At 38.0% G+C, this 24,091-nt stretch overlaps 1 protein-coding gene across 1 annotated transcript in view; it reads left to right on the top strand.

Moving 5' to 3' along the window:
* The first annotated feature begins 828 nt into the window (after nt 1-828).
* LOC124363342 (prohormone-2-like) overlaps nt 829-24,091 on the top strand; it is a 53,838-nt gene continuing 30,575 nt past the window's right edge. Inside the window, exons 1-2 of the mRNA XM_046818591.1 lie at nt 829-869; nt 5,812-6,000. Of these exons, the coding sequence (XP_046674547.1) occupies nt 829-869; nt 5,812-6,000 (230 nt within the window). The remainder of the gene's footprint in view (nt 870-5,811; nt 6,001-24,091) is intronic.

Below are 24,091 nucleotides of genomic sequence, written 5' to 3'. Positions count from 1 at the left end.
TCTGTTACCATTGGACCCATCGTCCGATTTAACGGCCGTTCCTCATTGGTGGACAAATCGCGTCTACCTGTTTGTCTGCCTCACTCACAAAGTCTGCACTTTGTTTTCTCTCGGTAAAGTAATGCCGTCTTGAGTTTCGTTGCCCTCTTTCTGGTACTCGTTAGTGTGTGTATCGTAGCTCCCGTCGTAGGTGACCTGGTCCACCCCTCGTGATGGTTCCTATATAAACTTGATCCTACCCCGATGCCAGTGACGATTCTCAGTGTAAATAATTCACAGTAATTCTCTGTGACGTTCTTCCGTGGATCCCACGGCAGCCCTGGAAGTCCTGGACGAGCTGGAAGTCCTTCCCGCGAACGAAGCGATCGGTAAGAACCAAGATCAACATAAGTGAGTTGGTATCTATCCTCAAATGGACTATTATAAAGTGCACTCTTAATTGTTAGTGTTTCCAATCTTAATTTTATTTGTAGCTCTCCCTCCACATTTTGGCACCCGAATCGGATTCTCTTTGTTTCTCTTTCTACACTTAGCATTTGGTCCTATCGGAGCCGGATTTTGGTGTAAATCCCGATTGATGTACAATAATTAATACAGTCTACTAAATGTGTTTGTTATTATTGTTCAGTAACTGTGCAGTATGTTGTAACTCGGTAACTTGTAATTTGCTCCCTGTTCTTGTCAGGTTGCCTTTATAATTTTGTGTAAAGTGCGTTATTAGCGTAAAGGATTAGCGTTTAAATAACAAAGTGTTGTTTTGGCAGTACTATTTTCACTCTGGTAATCTCGGCTGCCTCCCTGTCTGTACTCGATCCGTTTAGCGGCCAAATGGTGTTCAAGGGTCATCTTTCTGAGTCAAATTCGAGTCGGTCAGTATATTCCATTGAAAGCCCGAACGGTTGTTTATGTTTGTTTCGAGTCACCGCATTTGCTCACTTGATCCAGTTTGGGTGTCTTATTGTAGAATAATCGTTATGAAATAACTCTTGGTTAATTTATTGCATTACATATTGTTCGTAAAACTGTTTGTAAAATGTAACAGTTTATTTCCTATTTGGTGCTTCAGTTTGATTATATTTATTTATCTATATTGTTCCCAGTAGATATGTTTAACGACATGAGCTAATTTATAGCTAATTTTCAATTCGTATCGTAAGTTAATTTTAAATTACTCTCTGTTGGTAAATTAAAATAGTTTGTTTTAATAGATTGCAATATTTGTCCTCTTAAACATATGTTTCATTCTTTAAAAGATGTAAAATAGATTATTCCATTTTCTCTGTACTTATCACAAGTGCAGTAAATTAAATTTTTACGTGTTTATCTTTAAATTAAACAAATTACAAGTAGAACATTATATATCTCAACTGCACATCTGTTTTAAAATCCTAATATTCAATACAAAACAATTTTTAATCTGTGCTGTGAAAAATAGGTCACAATAAATCGGTCAATAATTAATTACAGTCTAATTAACATCTCCGTTTACAACATGTATTCTTATTGTTATTAAAACTGAGGCTAATTAAACTCGCTGTTTTAGTGCATAACTAACTAAACTGAACGTTACTGCTTTTATGCCTACTTAATTAGGCACATATTCCTCGTTTGTAAACTTCTTGAAATTGTTCGCTTTTCATTACTTTTTAAATAACTAGATCCATTGTTTGTAGGCAAGTTTATTGCGTACTACCGGTCTCACACTGTACATATGGTTTTACTCAGATTTATTTTCTCTGTTGTATTATGTTGTTGATAAGATAGTTCAGTATGCCTCGTGAACTGAAGCTCGAAAGTCGATTGACTATCAGAGCGCGACTTACAAAAATCAGTGAACTCGTCTCGAAAATTGAAGCATCACTCCTCCTCTTACTCAAGTCCAACTTCACACAATCAGTACTTACAATCCTGAAATCTCTAAGAGGCGTAATGACTTTGACTAAGAGGCCGTGTATACGCGTATTTAGGAATCAGATGAATCCACGGACTGTACTGTGTTACTTCAGGATGTAAACAGAATAATTGACTTGTATGTCCGGATCTCTAGTGTTATTGAAATGCTAATCGAGCTTATAACAATATAAATACATCTGAATCTTTGTTTAAAGTTTATTACTTAGGAATACTCCAATCCTCGAAAGTGTTGATTTCATAACATCAATGATGGAACGTACACGTTTTAGTACTTTAGCCAGCACAGCCTGACTATAACAAATGGCTTGATACACAATATAACATAGTAGAAACATATCCAGTACAAACAGCCAGATTGATAATACAATAATTATTCAATTTAATCCACTATAACATCATAATAGCTTAGTTGTCAGGTCATATAATTTTCGTTACAATCATCACACGTGTGTTTTACTTTTATTTGTTCGGTAAAATTATTTTCAAATCATGTTTACTTTTTTGAGGAACAAATAAAATTTTCCGATACATTTAACAATAATATGGTTAGTCTAGTTTGATAGAGTTAGGCAAGAAACTCGCTCTGAGGGAGTTGCGTCAACAGGGATCAAACATCATTTTTGTATAACATGAACATAACGGAGATATGTTCAGCATATGAAAAGAATATACTTATGTGGGCCCACTTACGATGCTTGCTTGCTACACGAGACACACAGGGTTACGTGGTTATCACCACATGTATATTCTAATACATTAATTGTGGCAAAATACCTTCAGTTTTACTACGATTGTAGATACCTCGGTAGACGCCCTTGGTGGGTACCTCAAACCTCGTGACAGTCACCAGGAAAGTTATCATACCCAGAGACGGCAAGAGTTTCAGACATGTCAAAAGTCTTATTTTACCAGAGAAGTTAGGGCTAAGTAGCCCTTTCTAACACTTAGCCTGGGCTTAAAGGTGATTTTCGAACCATCTAATGAGCGGACAGGCGTGCTGCTTACAAGAAGGGAATCGCTCAGCAGTCACCCACTCAAGCAGCCACGCTCGACGTTGCTTGACTTGGTTATCTTGCGTCAACAGCTGTAGACTGTACCATTGACAAATAATACTGACATGACATACCGAATGATTGTTAAGATAAGTGCCAAACTTTTAAACGAATCCCGTGTCGTCGTATCAGAGTTGAAAATTATCGAAGTATCCACCAAGAAGATACTTGAGTTATACAGCAAGTCCACATCAACTCCGGAATGTCCCTAAGTATTGCAGGGTTCTGAAGTTATTGAGAACACGCCCCGTCCCCCGACCACCATTATGGTTTGATTTACCTAGAGAAGAACAACGTGACCTTGTGTAGGAACGTCATTAATTACTTTTATATGAATGTCAAACTCTATATAAAAAGTATCTGAGATGATTAAAGCAATTGGGACATACCTCAGCATCCTGTTGCAAAAACAAAGCTTGTAGCCCTACATAAGCATAATCAGGAGTCATTGACTGGATAACAAACAAAGAGTACAATTGAATATACGTCTAGAATCTGTGGCGAAGAAATACAAATTCTATTTATAGTTTCCTGTCTACACCTTTTTAGTAAGTCGCTCCTCACCTTTTTCTCCACTATTACTAACTTACTTGCTCCCATGGCCTTTGATGCCCACAGTATTATATGACATCATCAACATACCGCCTCCATAACTACTAATCTACAGCATCCTCTTGTACTTCTGCCAGTTTTATCAGATCTCTCTGGACTTGGGCCTTGGGTCTTGCACAATATTACCCTCCTGTGGATTTCCTTTCCAGATTTTCTTTACTATTTTCCTTTCTCTCATCTAATCACGTGCCCTTCCCGCCTTATCCATCTACAACTAGCTTTATTTTCTAACCTCTACATTATATGGAGATTTGGATAGTTCTCTAATTTCAAAGTTATGTTGTATCCCCTATACATCACATTCTCTGGTATATTAAAATACATTTCTGAAAAGTTTAATTTTGAAAGTTAGTTGTTTATTTTTCGATTCAATTTCATAAATATTTATATTATAGGTGCTTTTACTATCTGTGGCACGTTAAAAGGTATCTTTACCAAATTTGATAGTTTTTTTTAATGTATAAAAGTAGTTTTAAAAACCTATGGTGGTGGTATGAAGTAGTAAAAATAATGTATATTCATGAAAATTATTTCATAAAATCCATCGCTTACATTAATTATTCCTAATAGAAATACCAGTAATATTACCAGTAATAGTAGGATAGTTTGTGTTCTGTGAAAATTAAAGTTGAGGAAGTGACACAGCAGGTAAAGGTTGTGATGTCTGATGTCTGATACGTGAGGAGAGGCGATGGTTCCAACGCCCGTAACAATTACACCTGTCCCCCGTGCCATGAGTGCATCAGTTACCCTAGTGATAACATCAATCCCTTACATTCATTATTCCTGATAGACATACCAGTACTATTACTAGTAGTAGTAGGATAGTTTGTGTTCTGTGAAAATTAAAGTTGAGGAAGTGACACAGCAGGTAAAGGTTGTGATGTCTGATGTCTGATACGTGAGGAGAGGCGATGGTTCCTACGCCCGTAACAATTACACCTGTCCCCCGTGCCATGAGTGCATCAGTTACCCTAGTGATAACATCAATCCCTTACATTCATTATTCCTGATAGACATACCAGTACTATTACCAGTAGTAGTAAGATAGTTTGTGTTCTGTGAAAATTAAAGTTGAGGAAGTGACACAGCAGGTAAAGGTTGTGATGTCTGATACTTGAGGAGAGGCGATGGTTCCAACGCCCGTAACAATTACACCTGTCCCCCGTGCCATGAGTGCATCAGTTACCCTAGTGATAACATCAATCCCTTACATTCATTATTCCTGATAGACATACCAGTACTATTACCAGTAGTAGTAAGATAGTTTGTGTTCTGTGAAAATTAAAGTTGAGGAAGTGACACAGCAGGTAAAGGTTGTGAAGTCTGATGTCTGATACGTGAGGAGAGGCGATGGTTCCTACGCCCGTAACAATTACACCTGTCCCCCGTGCCATGAGTGCATCAGTTACCCTAGTGATAACATCAATCCCTTATATTCATTATTCCTGATAGACATACCAGTACTATTACCAGTAGTAGTAAGATAGTTTGTGTTCTGTGAAAATTAAAGTTGAGGAAGTGACACAGCAGGTAAAGGTTGTGATGTCTGATGTCTGATACGTGAGGAGAGGCGATGGTTCCAACGCCCGTAACAATTACACCTGTCCCCCGTGCCATGAGTGCATCAGTTACCCTAGTGATAACATCAATCCCTTACATTCATTATTCCTGATAGACATACCAGTACTATTACCAGTAGTAGTAAGATAGTTTGTGTTCTGTGAAAATTAAAGTTGAGGAAGTGACACAGCAGGTAAAGGTTGTGATGTCTGATGTCTGATACGTGAGGAGAGGCGATGGTTCCTACGCCCGTAACAATTACACCTGTCCCCCGTGCCATGAGTGCATCAGTTACCCTAGTGATAACATCAATCCCTTACATTCATTATTCCTGATAGACATACCAGTACTATTACCAGTAGTAGTAAGATAGTTTGTGTTCTGTGAAAATTAAAGTTGAGGAAGTGACACAGCAGGTAAAGGTTGTGATGTCTGATACTTGAGGAGAGGCGATGGTTCCAACGCCCGTAACAATTACACCTGTCCCCCGTGCCATGAGTGCATCAGTTACCCTAGTGATAACATCAATCCCTTACATTCATTATTCCTGATAGACATACCAGTACTATTACCAGTAGTAGTAAGATAGTTTGTGTTCTGTGACGATTAAAGTTGAGGAAGTGACACAGCAGGTAAAGGTTGTGATGTCTGATGTCTGATACGTGAGGAGAGGCGATGGTTCCTACGCCCGTAACAATTACACCTGTCCCCCGTGTCCTGAGTGCATCAGTTACCCTAGTGATAAAATCAATCCATTATCACCGAGGGGCAGGGGTGGTGGCGGGGGCCCGCGAGCATGCGCCACCCCCGTCATCATATTGACCTCAGCCTCACTCTACCTCCGGATCCAGCGGCCGAGGTAAGACCCCACTCTCTCTACAGTTCTATTGTATCTGTATTTATGTTTAGAATAACTCATTGCTCATGTACTACATTCATCTATTCCAGCTAAGAGCTTCAGAGAAGAGAGAGGTGTACACCATTAATTGAACGATTGTCCTGACAATTTTATAATTAATGCAGTTACATCATGTTGTTACTAAGCCGTCGTGCCAGGATATCCCGGTTCAGATCTCTTATACAAGTGTTATACGATATCAAGTGGTTTACTCTATAATATGTTTATCTTTATAAAACGTTTAATCTTTATGTTTCAATCATAATAAATTAAAAGCTAATATCGTGTACGGTTTTTGCCTGGAGTAGATTATTCACAGTGAAATAAATTCTACTTTTCTACAGGCCAAACAATTTAATCAAAATAAAAATTCTAAATCGTACTCACAATGGCGTTTGATTGTTTGTATTGTTAATTAAAGGCTCCTATTGAAATAGGCCAATCTGTATTTTTAACTTATCTTAATCATACCCGTGTAAAAATGAATGTTCAAAAGACGTATAATTTTCATTTGGTATAAGTAAAATTAAAAAAAAGTTCATCCAGAAAACTCGGTGTTGTGCAAACAAGCAAATGAGTTTAACAATGGCGTGTTAGCTGGATACTGCATATCTACTTGCATTGGAATTCCTCGCTTTATTGATGAACAATAAATTTAAGTGTTTGATTTGCTTTAGTCCACAGTATAGATATGTTATTGCGAAATAATAAATGAAATTCAAATACATTAGCTATACCTTAAAGTCTTTTTACACAATTATTCTGTATGATAAGCATTGTTTCAACAAATTGTCAGATTTAGATTTGGTACCTATACGTGACGTGCGGATTCCAAGAAGAAGGCATTGATTAGTGCTTTTACGTAAAATGCTGTTTTAAAATAGTTATAGAGCAGAACTTGCCGCCGGCCGCCTTGTTAATGCCCGGCATCTGTTGACACAGCCAGGGGCGCTGTGTTTACACTTGTCACTTGACTATGTAGTTAATTCTGGAGTGTTCTTCGAGAGCTGTACACGTGTGGGTTAAGCTACGCTGTCTTCTGTATTGTATGGAGCTTAAATACAAAGTACATACATTATTTCTTATTATACTAATAATAACAAGGATGAACATAACGCACAAGTTATGGTTCAAGCTATAATTACGTCAAAAGAATTATTGGAAGAGTCAGAATCCATTTTACAGAAAAAATATTTATAAGACGTTCCAGTTGTTAGTTTTGTTTATTATTTTACTACTTTTGGGACCGGGGAACGAAGAAATGACAAATTAATAATATCCGCCCCCAACACTGCATTTTGAAGGAAGCGAGATGATAGGTATAAGTAGATGTCAGTTACTATAATATCTGAAACACCGAGTTCTAACAAAGGGAAAATGGAAAGTTACAAGGGAATGATTATGGGCAATACTCAACACGGCAGGCATGGATCATGTGCTATACCGACTCTGCTTCTTATTTTGTTTGATATGACTCTTTTGCTCAGGACAGTAAGTAGCACACGAAGAGGGGCAATGTAACATTAAAATGGGAGTTTTTAGACCTCCTTAATAACAATAATGTGCACTATGCCACTTATATTTGATACCATGCCTTACCGAGAGTATTAATACATAAAATTTCAAAGGAATAATAAATAAATACTATCCTTTTTATCATATTTAGATTAGAGCAGTACACAAAGGTATAGGACCCAAGGAAATAGAACACGAGAAGTCGGTAATACCTACTGTGCCACTTACAGTGAGCTTGTAACCAGGAAAACGAAGCTTTGGTGGGGTGAAAGTTCTCGGATTGAGAGGAAACGATAAGGAGATAATATCTACCATCGACTTAGGTCTGGAACATTGGAACAGAACATTTCCAAGAACACGAGATGCAAGATATTGGATTGATAAGTGGTAAATAACCGAAGCGCGTCTGATACCTGGAACCTTTACAAGTTGCGTTATAAGATTCGAAGAAATGTTACCTCGTTTGATCTGTACCCGCCGTCTAACATCCTTTTCCAAAACCATGAGATGCATTTATCAAGGAATGATAAGCGGGTAATATCCACCGAGCACGGTTTATATCGTGCCGAGAGTTTGGAACACCGATCTTTAAACGGGAACGATAATTGGGTAATAATAGAGTTAAATCTAACACATCGCATGACTGTTGAGTTTAGCTCCAGTTCACCTTCCTCTTAAACTTGATTCCTGGAATCCGGAGTCATGTTAGTTTGAAGAGTTCCAAATAAAGTCGGAGAAGAATAAACTAAACATGAACTCTTTCCATAGTTTCGACATCAGAGACACATAGACTAAAAAGTATAGTGTAATCTAGTTCATGAGATATTCTCATTGTCTTATCTGATTACTGTTAAGGTAAACTGTAGCTAAACTCAACATTCACATTGAATCGACCCTCCCCACCACAGCTACTTTATATGAAACATCGTGCTTTAAAAGATACAAGATGTAAGTGTATAATCATCTATACGTACTAGCAAGGAATTCAGGATTTTGTATTTCTGTATTTTCTTAGATCCACAGGACACAAAGTCGTTCCTGTTTGCTCTCGCCTGCCCGTCTCCCTTCATCTACAATACAATCCATAAGACAATACATCCATAAGACAATACATCCATAAATACAAATTCACCTCACATTTGGGGTCTAGATGTCGTCCTATGCGCCTTTGCAGATTCCTGAAGACAGCTAATTAATTTACCTAATAAAAAAAACTGTCCTACTCTTGAAATTATGTTAAAAGACTAAAAAAAATCAGACCTGAGCACTAAACCACTGATCTAAAATTAAATCGTTGAGATTACTAAAAAAGTGCTTCAAAGCTCATTATCTCGTTTACTGGCTCTGACATACCCATTATGAAAGGCCGTGTTAAGCTAAACAATTTTACATGTGAAAAGTTTATCACTTAGTATTTATAATCCTGGCGATGCCTTCCAATTTTATCTAACAGGGAGGGAAATAATGTGAATGAAGTTCGATTTCTTTCTTGGGAAAATTCTCTGTCGACTTCACGAAAAACTAGGGCACGAGTAGAATGCAAATTGCCTCCCACCCCGGGATTCCCGCACTACTCTACCCTGCCTCGAAGTCTATGGCATAGTTTTATACTGTAAAATTCAAAGCAGTTTGGTTCAAGGATTACGTACATCTGAATGAAACGAGGGATAGAAATAAGTCGCATTTGACAACGTAAAACTTTTAACTTTTTCAATCTGTCATCGGATGTTAGGGTGATATATGATTAACAAATGCTAATAGATATTAAACGATTAGCAAATTTAATCTTATTAATTTTAAAGCTCATCTCAAATATCCGTTGATGTCACAGGTCTTTAAATTAGTGAACGAATTAGGCATGGTCACTAAAAAAAATCATTGACTTAGAAAATGCTGGGTCAGTTTTCTTGTAAGTCACGCAATATGATTGGTCACTGAAAAAGTGAACGATTATTTTACCTATATATGAAAGGGTATGATGGAAATATAAGCCTTTAATGGTTGGCATGTGAATAACTCTTAACTCTTTATCATCTTGAAATCTTATGAGATGAGTGTTATGAGCAGATGTTCCTACAAACGTGGACTGTATTTAGTTGTAATCAATTAAACATTATGGTCATCAATAAACTCACTTACAGTGTGATAGTGTTGACAAACATTCGATATTATCGAAAGCTTCTCAAAGCTTGGTGCAGCTTCTACCTTGAGGCTTTACATGAGATCGGAGGCCTCGCTCTCGCCCGACAACGGTCAAATCCTATCCCGGAGAGTGACTCTCTATGGATCAATATTCACGATTATATATTTTGATATTGAGGTAATAAAGGAAGAGTTTCAAACCAAATTCCAACCCTCGAAATTAATTCCACAGGTATTGTGTATAAAGACGGAACACACAACAGAAATCTGCGTACGTCATCAACTGATGGGATAGACTGAGTTAAATACTCAGCCAATTAAACTTTGTAATTACAAATTTTATATTTATGAATACGTTTTAAGGGCACAACAGTTTTAAGATAAATCAATTTATTTCAGCATTTCTGTGTCAACTTCTGTACACAAATGTAGAGTTGCATCTGAAAACTCATACAAAGAAATAAAACAGCATTATTCGATGACTATCATCTGGCAGAAGGCATTCCATACGTTTTCAGCTAACTATCCTAAAAATAAGCCACAAACCGTATAAGTATAAATGATTGTTTACTATATAAATCAGAGATTGCACATTATTAATTGTACTGTTATCCAGATCAAAGCTATATTCCAAATTTTACTCTGGGCCTGCGCAATGATAGTAAATTTTTTGCCATAATACAATATATAGATAACATATTTGCACGTAACAGACAAGAAAGTGAGTTAATAGAAACCGGTGAAACAATAAATAAAATAATAATAATTTTGTTTATTGCGTATAAACACAGACATGCTATTGCACCTGTCACAATGAATGGCATACTAAAACTTTGCATTCATTCACTTCATTTAAATCTCAGACAAACATAAAGTTTTTACATTTAAACCAATTCTCATTCATTCAGAAGTTTTCTCGCACTTTCCCAATGTCAGTCAGCCAATCATGTGATCTCCCAAACGTGAGTCATAAACCTGTCTATACTGTAGAATGCTTTTGAAATGAACGGGGTTTTTAGATGAGTTTTAAATGCCATGCGAATGGCAGCATTTTTGATTGGATTAGACAATTGGTTGACAAATTGAACTCCTGCTTGAGAAGGCAAACGTTCATAAGCTACCGTTCTGTGTTTCCCAGTTCGGTAGCTATTCCTGCAACCTAGTTTAATAAGAGTGTATGTCGCTATCTGTTATAGGATTGCATTTTGTTTTGAAACAAAGAGACGTCTCTAAAATATAGAGGCAAGACTGTCAACAGTTCCAGATTTTGGAATTCTGGTCTGAACAACTCTCTAAGTTGCAGTTTTGAAATTATTCTTATGGCTTTTTTGAAGAAGGAATATTCTAGAAAAATGTATGCTTGCACAACCTCCCCACACAGTTAGATATATGTGAATAGATTAGTCCATAATACGTTATCAGCACCCGACTTGGGCAGCATTTTGATAATTTTCTCACTATATAAATGCCTGACGTCAGTTTTGCACAAACGCTGCATACGTGGCAATTGTATTGTTGAGCTCAGTAAATGTCTCCATTTAAATTTTTGTATTTAATTTTGCGCTGTAATAGAGAGTCGTATCATCTGCATACTGGACGATTTACACGTTATTCAAGGATGAGCCAGTGTTGTTGACGTACAATAGAAAGAGTACTGGGCTGAGGATGGATCCCTGAGGAACTCCAAGTCCCAACCCCCTCTTCCTCGACTGCACGTCTGAATTTGGACATATATTTTTGATTACTAAAATATGACTTGAGCCACTCAAGTGGCACTCCTCGTATCGTGATATTCCAGTATGTGAGTTAAGGTGCTATGCAGCATTGTCAACACAGTCGAATACTTTTGACAAGTCAAGAAAAACACTAAGCGTAAGTTATCTTTTTGACTTTCAATCCCTTCCACTATCATGTCAACTAGATGCACAACTGCATACATTGTCGACTTTCCACTTCGGAATCCAAAGAGATCCATACTCCGCCCATTTCCCCACATCAGCCAACATAAAAACGGTAAAAAAACAAACAATGTACAGTTTCGCCTGTTATGAGAATGACACTGCAGGTTAATCTAAATTGTTTTGTGAAAGGTAACAAATCCAACGATGTCATTTATCACATGTGTTGATTAATGACTGAAAATCTCACGTGATTGACCATTACAATAAACTTTGTTGTTTATTCTGTTATTCTCTTTGCCGACATGTTTATCCACAAAAGCCATTAAATGAGAGTCACTCAATGACAAAGACAAATCAAGAGTCCCAATGAACCGATATTTACCAATTTGTTTATTCTGTGTTTTCTCTTTGCCGACATGGTAATCCATAAAAAGTCATTAAATCAGAGTCACAAACAAAAATCAAGAGTCCCAACGAACCGATGTTTACAATTTTCAATAACAAAGTACAGTTGGCATTAGAGGCATAGTTTTATACTAAATTTCAAATATTCTAGATCAACTTGTTAGACACTTACCGTGCGTACAGACAGACGGAAATCAGATAACTAATTAGATTAATCAGATCGTTAATTAGAAACAGGCGGCAAAGTTGCAACCAACATTGTTGTAAATAACTTTTATATTATAAAACATTTCTTTTTTGATCTACAATGTTTAATATCTGAGAAAAAGCGATTTCTGTTAGAGATTTTGAACGGCCTATATATAGAAACATTAAGAGATATAAATAATTATGAAAAAACAAAAAGTATTTACCGTTGCTTAATATGTTTAACAGTCCACTATGTTAGGAAAGAGAGTAGATAACAAGTGTGCAAATGTGAACGCCATTATCTTGAAACCTTGTATGGCAATGTACACAAGGGTACATCCTTAAAATAAAAATGTTATGTTTACATTTTTTCTATCGTTAAACTATAAGAAAATGGCAGCATAAAAATAAAATTTAAAACGTTCCTTCATCAAATTACAAAATCTTTTCCAATAAATAAGTTTTTTTAGGAAAATAAAAATCAGTATTATTTTAGTACTCTTTCAAGGTTCCACTAAATTTTATTCCATCTTTCATGAAGCCGTGATGTAAAAAACTGTTAGTACAAATTGTTTCAACAATCTTTGCACAAACATCGGCACAAAAAGTCGGAAGACAGTTTGGCAATCGGCCTTATTATCACAGTCTTCCAGATAATATGAAAATCAATCCTATTGACAACTCAACCGGAATATGAAAGAAGCAGATATCGATGGAAGTGCTTTTAAATGATCCCAGTATTACCGAGTGAGTGAATTTAAAGTTCTTGATGAAAGGCTTGGACAGCGGTGAAGCGAAAAATATCAGCGCTCGATTCAGATTTCTCAGGATCAATTGCTTTTCATAAAAAAAAAGATATATGAAAGCTTTTCAAACTTTGAACACAGCGCAGTAGATTAAGTTATAAAAATTCTTATCAACGACTTGAATTGAGAGAGAATCCTCCCGAATGTAATAACACATTTGAAGAACACGGATTGTTTAGATCGAGTCGTTTTCAGCTTTCCTAGACTACTATTATATCGATCGGTATAATTTAATCTGTCTCAACAGGCCAGAATACCGGCATAGTTATATATAACGCCAAGCCAGTTAAAACGTCCATGAACAGAAGGTTTCGCAAATTTATGTAATAATCGTTCAACTCAAAATCCCAGCTGCTTGATCGAAGAAGGAGAAGGGAGAGTCACCTCAGTAACTAGACGAGAGCATGAGCAGTGTATTGTATACATAAGTTATGAGTGTATTCCACGTCAAACTTTATCTAATATCAAGTACTTACCTTGATACTCTCATTTAAATTTTCTTTTAGAATACCTAAACCGTTACATAAGTTTTCATTCTAATTGGTTTTGGTGTTTTAAATCCAAGAAAGAATTACCAGGTTTGAACCCTAATTTACAAATTATGTTTTATTTTTACGAACTTGTATTCTATTCACTTGCGATTGCAGGTGTAAAGTTATAAAGAAGTATTTTATGTAGATCCTGTTCTAAAAATCGGCCTATTGCAATTGGTCACACATAGGCACTCGCGTAAAATTCATAACTTCACTGAACAGATTCCAAAAGCCCAAAACCATCCTCTAGTTCTAAATTTTTATATACTCGTTTTTATAAACTACTTCATATTCTCACAAAGATTTATGTTTGTATGCTTTAATGAGAAGGAATTTCTAAATTTTTGAAAGTGTTATCTTACCTACCATTAAATTTATCATGCCATTTGTATAAGACAAATGGCTGTAACCTTTTAAAATAATAATGCATCTTCTGTTTGTATTTCGATGTTACAGCCACACGGAAAATACATCCTGCTTTTGTCCAAAGTGGAAGAGATATTTTAAATGGGATGTACTTGCCACTCTTGGCGACGTTCCAATAAAATATAAGGTATACGTGTGGAAAATTAATTTGGCCAGAACTCCGCCATGTTGGTTTCAATGGTGCTACAATTTGTTCTTTCAAGGACGAAGAAAGGTGAGAGCACCTGAGTTGTTGGAAATGTCCTTAACATGACCTGTCGGAATAACGATGACTTTAAACCTTCACGAAATATGCTTCTGGTAATTGAATGATCGGAGATGCTCCAATTATTCTATTAATATGTTCTAGGTTGAAGTTTAACATTTACCATACACAGCAGGGTTTTGTTTTCATTAAAGTCAGTGGCAACGTACTACGGAGGGTTAGATCTAGGATTTACATAGTTAAATAGCATATGGTCATATTAAACTAGGATAAAATAGGATTTTCCTGTACAACTTTGACCATCAGACCTGGTCAACATGTGTATTCCTTGCAACCCAGAATAAGACGAGAAACAGCAAGTCATAATGATTATAAACTTAAGTGGACATTAATCCGATCGGTGATGAAGTAAAGCACGTTTCATTACTTGCCATAATTAATGTACGGATAGTGTGTGTCGATAGTGTGCGGAACCAGCAGTGATGCAATTAGCAGATTACGGGGCGCCCTTGAACATATTGATTGCGTGAGTGGGAAGTGTAGAGTACCGAGTACCGTACTTGACACTGGCCAGGTGATATGCTACGCCAACACTCGGAGATAGCCGTTATGTATTACCTGCGATACCGTCCATCACACCAATCATCGTTATGGATAGGCTGAAACTTGGCCCTAATTAGTTTTATCGCCATTTAATTTTCGCAATACAACGTGTGAGGATCTAAAATTAAACTTTCGTCACATAATGGCGATTGATTATACGTTAAATGCCAACACGATACGGTATAATAGTGTATATTGTCGATTTGAGAGGTTTATATATTAGCAAAGACTTTTATATTGCATATTAATATATTTTCAGATATCGATGTTCAGTTGTTGTCTGTGTCTTTCCATATATCGGCATTATCGATCACCAGAATTCATATTTAAAAATTAATAGTTTTATTAAATCTTTTACTACACAATACAAAAACATTATAATTATAAGTTACAATAAATTACAGTTGGTTTACCAGACTATACGGTAATTTCTTTGCAGCCGAACGAAATAACTTAAAGTTTCGATTAAAAATGTACATCCACTACATAGAATTAGTTTTAATAAATTTTAGTTATTTAATAATAATATTAAGGCACATAAAAAGAATGATTTTAATCATTAATAGACCCTCCAACCCATTATTGAATATTATTTACGAGTTGTGTAAACTTTTAAACCTTTTCTTAGAAGCAAAATATATGCAAGACAACTTTATTTTTAACAGATATTTCATTGAAATGTTCATAATTTATCAGAAACTTTCCGTTTTTATCAAATAATAAAACATCATAATCGATTTAACTTTAATTATTGTAAAAATAGAAATAAATTGCGAACCAGATTTAGTTTGACTAGAATTAATGAAGTTTCATTATAACAGATAAAATAACTCATTTAAACAACATTACTAATTAAATCATGCTTTCTGCTTTGCATCAGAGAAGCCATTTATACTGTAGTTAAATGCATTAACTCATATTAAATACTAATTACAATACTGGAGATAAAATTAATACTTCAAAAGAATTTATTAAAAATAAATTTATATGTAAAAACGAGTTTAATATTCATATTTATTATGTAGTCCACTTCAAAAATTAATAATTAGTAGAACATAAATATTGTTATTTATTAACTAACAAATTCAGGAAAGAATTAATTTCATATATTATGAAATCAACCAATACCTACAAAGTTAATATTTCATTTCAAAATGGCTACTTTTGTGTAACAGCTGACTCCTGTGACACAACTTATTCCTTTTACACAACCTACTTTTTAGACATTCCCTACCCGTGTGACACAGTCTACCCTTGTGACACAACCTACTCATGTCACACAGCCTTCTCCTGTAATACAGTCTACTCAAGTTACTGTCTACCCGTGTGACGCAGTCTACTCCTGCAATACAGTCTACTCATGTGACACAATCTACTCATGTGACATAGCCTTCTCCTGTAACACAGTCTACTCATGTCACTTAGTCTACCCGTGTGACGCAGTCTACTCCTGCGAACACAGTCTACTCATGTGACACAATCTACTCATGTGACACAATCTACTCATGTCACACAGCCTTCTCCTGTAATACAGTCTACTCATGTTACTCAGTCTACCCGTGTGACGCAGTCTACTCCTGCAACACAGTCTACTCATGTGACACAACCTACTCATGTGACATACAGTAGCCTTCTCCTGTAACACAGTCTACTCAAGTTACTGTCTACCCGTGTGACACAGTCTACTCCTGCGACACAGTCTACTCATGTGACACAATCTACTCATGTCACACAGCCTTCTCCTGTAATACAGTCTACTCAAGTTACTGTCTACTGTCTACCCGTGTGACGCAGTCCACTCCAGCAACACAGTCTACTCATGTGACACAATCTACTCATGTCACACAGCCTTCTCCTGTAATACAGTCTACTCATGTTACCGTCTACCCGTGTGACGCAGTCTACTCCTACGATACAGTTTACTCATGTGACACAATCTACTCATGTGACATAGCCTTCACCTGTAACACAGTCTACTCATGTTACTGTCTACCCGTGTGACACAGTCTACTCCTGCGACACAGTCTAGTAATATGACACAATCTACTCATGTGACACAACCTACTCATGTGACATAGCCTTCTCCTGTAACACAGTCTACTCATGTCACTCAGTCTACCCGTGTGACACAAGTCTACTCCTTCTACACAGTCTACTCATGTGACACAACCTACTCATGTGACATAGCCTTCTTCTGTAACACAGTTTACTCATGTTACTCAGTCTACCCGTGTGACACGATCTACTCCTATGACACAGCCTATTCCAGCGACATAACTTAACTCTGTTACAAAGCCCACTCCCGTTGATAAGCCTACTTCTGTAACACAATCTACACAATCAACTTCTATGACACAGCCTGCTCCTGTCACGCAGCCTACTCCTATAACACAGTTTACTCATGTGACATAATCTACTCCTGTGACACAGCTTAATCCTGTTACAAAGCTCATTCCCGTTGATCAGCCTACTCCTGTAACACAATCTACTTCTATGTCACAATCTACTCATGTGACATAGCCTTCTTCTGTAACACAGTTTACTCATGTTACTCAGTCTACCCGTGTTACACAGTCTACTCCTGCGATACAGTCTAGTCATATGACACAATCTACTCATGTGACATAGCCTTCTTCTGTAACATAGTCTATTCATGTTACTCAGTCTACCCGTGTGACACAGTCTACTCCTGCGATACAGTCTACTCATGTACCACAATCTACTCATGTGACACAGCCTTCTCCTGTAACACAGTCTACTCATGGCACTCAGTCTACCCGTGTGACACAGTCTACTCCTGCGACACAGTCTACTCATGTGACACAACCTACTCATGTGACATAGCCTTCTCCTGTAACACAGTCTACTCCTACGATACAGTCTACTCATGTGACACAGCCTTCTTCTGTAACACAGTGTACTCATGTTACTGTCTACCTGTGTGACACAGTCTAGTCATATGACACAATCTACTCATGTGACACAACCTACTCATGTGACATAGCCTTCTCCTGTAACACAGTTTACTCCTACGATACAGTCTACTCATGTGACACAGCCTTCTTCTGTAACACAGTGTACTCATGTTACTGTCTACCTGTGTGACACAGTCTACTCCTGCAACGCAGTCTACTCATGTGACACAACCTACTCATGTGACATAGCCTTCTTCTGTAACACAGTTTACTCATGTTACTCAGTCTACCCGTGTTACACGATCTACTCCTATGACACAGCCTATTCCAGCGACATAACTTAACTCTGTTACAAAGCCCACTCCCGTTGATAAGCCTACTCCTGTAACACAATCTACACAATCCACTTCTATGACACAGCCTGCTCCTGTCACGCAGTCTACTCCTATAACACAGTTTACTCATGTGACATAATCTACTCCTGTGACACAGCTTAATCCTGTTACAAAGCTCATTCCCGTTGATCAGCCTACTCCTGTAACACAATCTACTATTTCTCTATCTTCTACACACATCTAACACTCATGTGACATAGCCTTCTTCCTGTAACACAGTTTACTCATGTTACTCAGTCTACCCGTGTTACACAGTCTACTCCTGAGATACAGTCTAGTCATATGACACAATCTACTCATGTGACACAAACTACTCATGTGACATAGCCTTCTCCTGTAACACAGTCTACTCATGGCACTCAGTCTACCCGTGTGACACAGTCTACTCCTGCGACTTAGTCTACACATGTGACACAACCTACTCATGTGACATAGCCTTCTCCTGCAACACACAGTCTACTCCTACGATACAGTCTACTCATGTGACACAATCTACTCATGTGACACAGCCTTCTTCTGTAACATAGTCTACTCATGTTACCGTCGTCTACCCGTGTTACACAGTCTACTCCTGCGATACAGTCTAGTCATATGACACAATCTACTCATGTGACATAGCCTTCTTCTGTAACACAATCTACACAATCCACTTCTATGACACAGCCTGCTCCTGTCACGCAGCCTACTCCTATAACACAGTTTACTCATGTGACATAATCTACTCCTGCGACACAGCTTAATTCTGTTACAAAGCTCATTCCCGTTGATCAGCCTACTCCTGTAACACAATCTACTTCTATGTCACAGTCTACTCATGTTACACAGCGTATTCTTTTGACAACATCCTGTAGAAGTAATTACAGGGATTGGTCATATTATTTTCATTCCACTTTGGTTTGATGTACCTTTTATGTTTTATGGCTAAGTACTTAGTGAACACCTTTATTAGATGAATGTTTTAAATTTGTAATATTATAATAGTATCTGTTTATCCTGTGTTTAGATGCACTAATACATGTTACATACAATACATTGTATTGATTCTTCCAATATCCAAAAACCAACAAACAAAAACCATAGTATTGTCACCACAGCAGTCTTTAAACATGCAACACTTGTTGTAAGGGGGGAGGGGGGATCATAGTACGGCTTGCGTGAGCGTAACACTGTCATAACTTATAAGATATTGTCTCGATCCTCATACACTTGCTAACGTAAATAAAATATCCAGGTTCTCTATTTTCGGCAGTCACACATAACACTATATATACTATATACATATCGGTTAGTAGATATATACACGAAAAAAATCAACAGGAAATTTACATGGATCTGATGGACTTATGTTTTCTGTTTATATGCTATTACTAAGGAAGACTTTATTTAATGACAAGTCATCTACACAAGGGCGAACTGAAAGATTAGGTAGATAAAGTTCTTGGGGCCCATCTACTCCGGAACTTACTTTACTTTAGAGGTTTTTACTTTACTGGCAACGGTGACATAAACAAAGTGTTGGGTATAAAATAAACGTAAAACTCCGAGAAGAATCGTTACCGTTAAAAATATGGCAATACTAAATACAGTTTTTTTAAGCTTTTGACTCATTTCTTTATAGGTGTTAGAAGAAAAAGAGTGGTGATGCATCAGAACCTTACATTCACTCACAGTAGCCTATACGTCTTTACTGGGGATAGAAGTAAAACTCAAAACTTTATATCTAAAACGTGTTTGTTTTAATTGATTTTCAATTGTATATGACTTTATATTGGCATTATTATTTATTGCCATTATTTGTTATTTACTTGTGGTCCACTTATGTATAAAGATAATTTTATTAATATAACATAAATTTAATTTTATTAACTAATGATATAGCGACAAATTAACTTCATATTACATTTCACATAAATACTCAGTTGCAATTTCAAAGTAACAGCCCACTTCTGTGATACAGCCTACTTTTGTTGAGTAATTGCACGTACTCTGACACTAACCAATGCTTATAAAGTTACAATTTCAATATTAGACAGCCACACCTGTGACACAACCTACTTTTGTTGAGTAATTTCACATACTCTGGCACTAACCAATGCTTATAAAGTTACAATTTCAATATTAGACAGCCACACCTGTGACACAACCTACTTTTGTTGAGTAATTTCACATACTCTGGCACTAACCAATGCTTATAAAGTTACAATTTCAATATTAGACAGCCACACCTGTGACACAACCTACTTTTGTTGAGTAATTTCACATACTCTGGCACTAACCAATGCTTATAAAGTTACAATTTCAATGTAAGACACCCACTCCTGTGACACAGCCTACTTTTGTTGAGTAATTTCACGTACTCTGACACTAACCAATGCTTATAAAGTTACAATTTCAATGTAAGACACCCACTCCTGTGACACAGCCTACTTTTGTTGAGTAATTTCACGTACTCTGACACTAACCAATGCTTATAAAGTTACAATTTCAATGTAAGACACCCACTCCTGTGACACAGCCTACTTTTGTTGAGTAATTTCACGTACTCTGACACTAACCAATGCTTATAAAGTTACAATTTCAATGTAAGACACCCACTCCTGTGATACAGCCTACTTTTGTTGAGTAATTTCACGTACTCTGACACTAACCAATGCTTATAAAGTTACAATTTCAATGTAAGACACCCACTCCTGTGACACAGCCTACTTTTGTTGAGTAATTTCACGTACTCTGACACTAACCAATGCTTATAAAGTTACAATTTCAATGTAAGACACCCACTCCTGTGACACAGCCTACTTTTGTTGAGTAATTTCACGTACTCTGACACTAACCAATGCTTATAAAGTTACAATTTCAATGTAAGACACCCACTCCTGTGATACAGCCTACTTTTGTTGAGTAATTTCACGTACTCTGACACTAACCAATGCTTATAAAGTTACAATTTCAATGTAAGACACCCACTCCTGTGACACAACCTACTTTTTGTTGAGTAATTTCACGTACTCTGACACTAACCAATGCTTATAAAGTTACAATTTTATTGTAAGACAGCAACTCCTGTGACACAACCTACTTTTGTTGAGTAATTTCACGTACTCTGACACTAACCAATGCTTATAAAGTTACAATTTTATTGTAAGACAGCAACTCCTGTGATACAGCCTAATTCTGTGTCATAATTTATTCCGTTTACTCCCACTTAATCCTATCCTATGATAAAACCTACTCTTTTAATACAGCCTACCCCTGTATCACAGTCCACCTCTGAGGTGCCTACTCCTGAGACTCGTCTTAATACTATGACAACCTACTCCTGTAACACCATCCAACCCCAGTATCACAGTCCACCTCTGAGATGCCTACTCATGAGACTCGGCTTAACACTATGACACAACCTACTCCTGTAACACCATCCAACCTCTGTAACACTGTCCACCTCTGAGATGCCTACTCCTGAGACTCGGCTTAATACTATGACACAACCTACTCCTGTAACACCATCCAACCTCTGTATCACAGTCCACCTCTGAGATGCCTACTCCTGAGACTCGGCTTAATACTATGACACAACCTACTCCTGTAACACCATCCAACCTCTGTAACACTGTCCACCTCTGAGATGCCTACTCCTGAGACTCGGCTTAATACTATGACACATCCTACTCCTGTAACACCATCCAATCTATGTAACACTGTCCACCTCTGAGATGCCTACTCCTGAGACTCGGCTTAATACTATGACACAACCTACTCCTGTAACACCATCCAACCTCTGTATCACAGTCCACCTCTGAGATGCCTACTCCTGAGACTCGGCTTAATACTATGACACAACCTACTCCTGTAACACCATCCAACCTCTGTATCACAGTCCACCTCTGAGATGCCTACTCCTGAGACTCGGCTTAATACTATGACACATCCTACTCCTGTAACACCATCCAACCTCTGTAACACTGTCCACCTCTGAGATGCCTACTCCTGAGACTCGGCTTAATACTATGACACAACCTACTCCTGTAACACCATCCAACCTCTGTATCACAGTCCACCTCTCAGATGCCTACACCTGAGACTCGGCTTAATACCATGACACATCCTACTCCTGTAACACCATCCAACGTCTGTAACACTGACCACCTCTGAGATGCCTACTCCTGAGACTCGGCTTAATACTATGACACATCCTACTCCTGTAACACCATCCAATCTCTGTAACACTGTCCACCTCTGAGATGCCTACTCCTGAGACTCGGCTTAACACTATGACACAACCTACTCCTGTAACACCATCCAACCTCTGTATCACAGTCCACCTCTGAGATGCCTAATCCTGAGACTCGGCTTAATACTATGACACATCCTACTCCTGTAACACCATCCAACCTCTGTATCACAGTCCACCTCTGAGATGCCTACTCCTGAGACTCGGCTTAACACTATGACACAACCTACTCCTGTAACACCATCCAACCTCTGTAACACTGTCCACCTCTGAGATGCCTACTCCTGAGACTCGGCTTAACACTATGACACATCCTACTCCTGTAACACCATCCAACCTCTGTATCACAGTCCACCTCTGAGATGCCTACTCCTGAGACTCGGCTTAACACTATGACACAACCTACTCATGTAACACCATCCAACCTCTGTAACACTGTCCACCTCTGAGATGCCTACTCCTGAGACTCGGCTTAATACTATGACACAACCTACTCCTGTAACACCATCCAACCTCTGTAACACTGTCCACCTCTGCGATGCCTACTCCTGAGACTCGGCTTAACACTATGACACAACCTACTCCTGTAACACCATCCAACCTCTGTATCACAGTCCACCTCTGAGATGCCTACTCCTGAGACTCGGCTTAATACTATGACACAACCTACTCCTGTAACACCATCCAACCTCTGTATCACAGTCCACCTCTGAGATGCCTACTCCTGAGACTCGGCTTAATACTATGACACAACCTACTCCTGTAACACCATCCAACCTCTGTATCACAGTCCACCTCTGAGATGCCTACTCCTGAGACTCGGCTTAATACTATGACACAACCTACTCCTGTAACACCATCCAACCTCTGTAACACTGTCCACCTCTGAGATGCCTACTCCTGAGACTCGGCTTAATACTATGACACAACCTACTCCTGTAACACCATCCAACCTCTGTATCACAGTCCACCTCTGAGATGCCTACTCCTGAGACTCGGCTTAATACTATGACACAACCTACTCCTGTAACACCATCCAACCTCTGTATCACAGTCCACCTCTGAGATGCCTACTCCTGAGACTCGGCTTAATACTATGACACAACCTACTCCTGTAACACCATCCAACCTCTGTATCACAGTCCACCTCTGAGATGCCTACTCCTGAGACTCGGCTTAATACTATGACACAACCTACTCCTGTAACACCATCCAACCTCTGTATCACAGTCCACCTCTGAGATGCCTACTCCTGAGACTCGGCTTAATACTATGACACAACCTACTCCTGTAACACCATCCAACCTCTGTATCACAGTCCACCTCTGAGATGCCTACTCCTGAGACTCGGCTTAATACTATGACACAACCTACTCCTGTAACACCATCCAACCTCTGTAACACTGTCCACCTCTGAGATGCCTACTCCTGAGACTCGGCTTAATACTATGACACAACCTACTCCTGTAACACCATCCAACCTCTGTATCACAGTCCACCTCTGAGATGCCTACTCCTGAGACTCGGCTTAATACTATGACACAACCTACTCCTGTAACACCATCCAACCTCTGTATCACAGTCCACCTCTGAGATGCCTACTCCTGAGACTCGGCTTAATACTATGACACAACCTACTCCTGTAACACCATCCAACCTCTGTATCACAGTCCACCTCTGAGATGCCTACTCCTGAGACTCGGCTTAATACTATGACACAACCTACTCCTGTAACACCATCCAACCTCTGTATCACAGTCCACCTCTGAGATGCCTAATCCTGAGA

This window comes from Homalodisca vitripennis, chromosome 5 (genome assembly GCF_021130785.1).
Source record: "Homalodisca vitripennis isolate AUS2020 chromosome 5, UT_GWSS_2.1, whole genome shotgun sequence".
Taxonomy (NCBI): domain Eukaryota; kingdom Metazoa; phylum Arthropoda; class Insecta; order Hemiptera; family Cicadellidae; genus Homalodisca; species Homalodisca vitripennis.
Note: the sequence above shows the minus strand (reverse complement) of the source record. Positions and strands in the feature narration are given on the sequence as shown.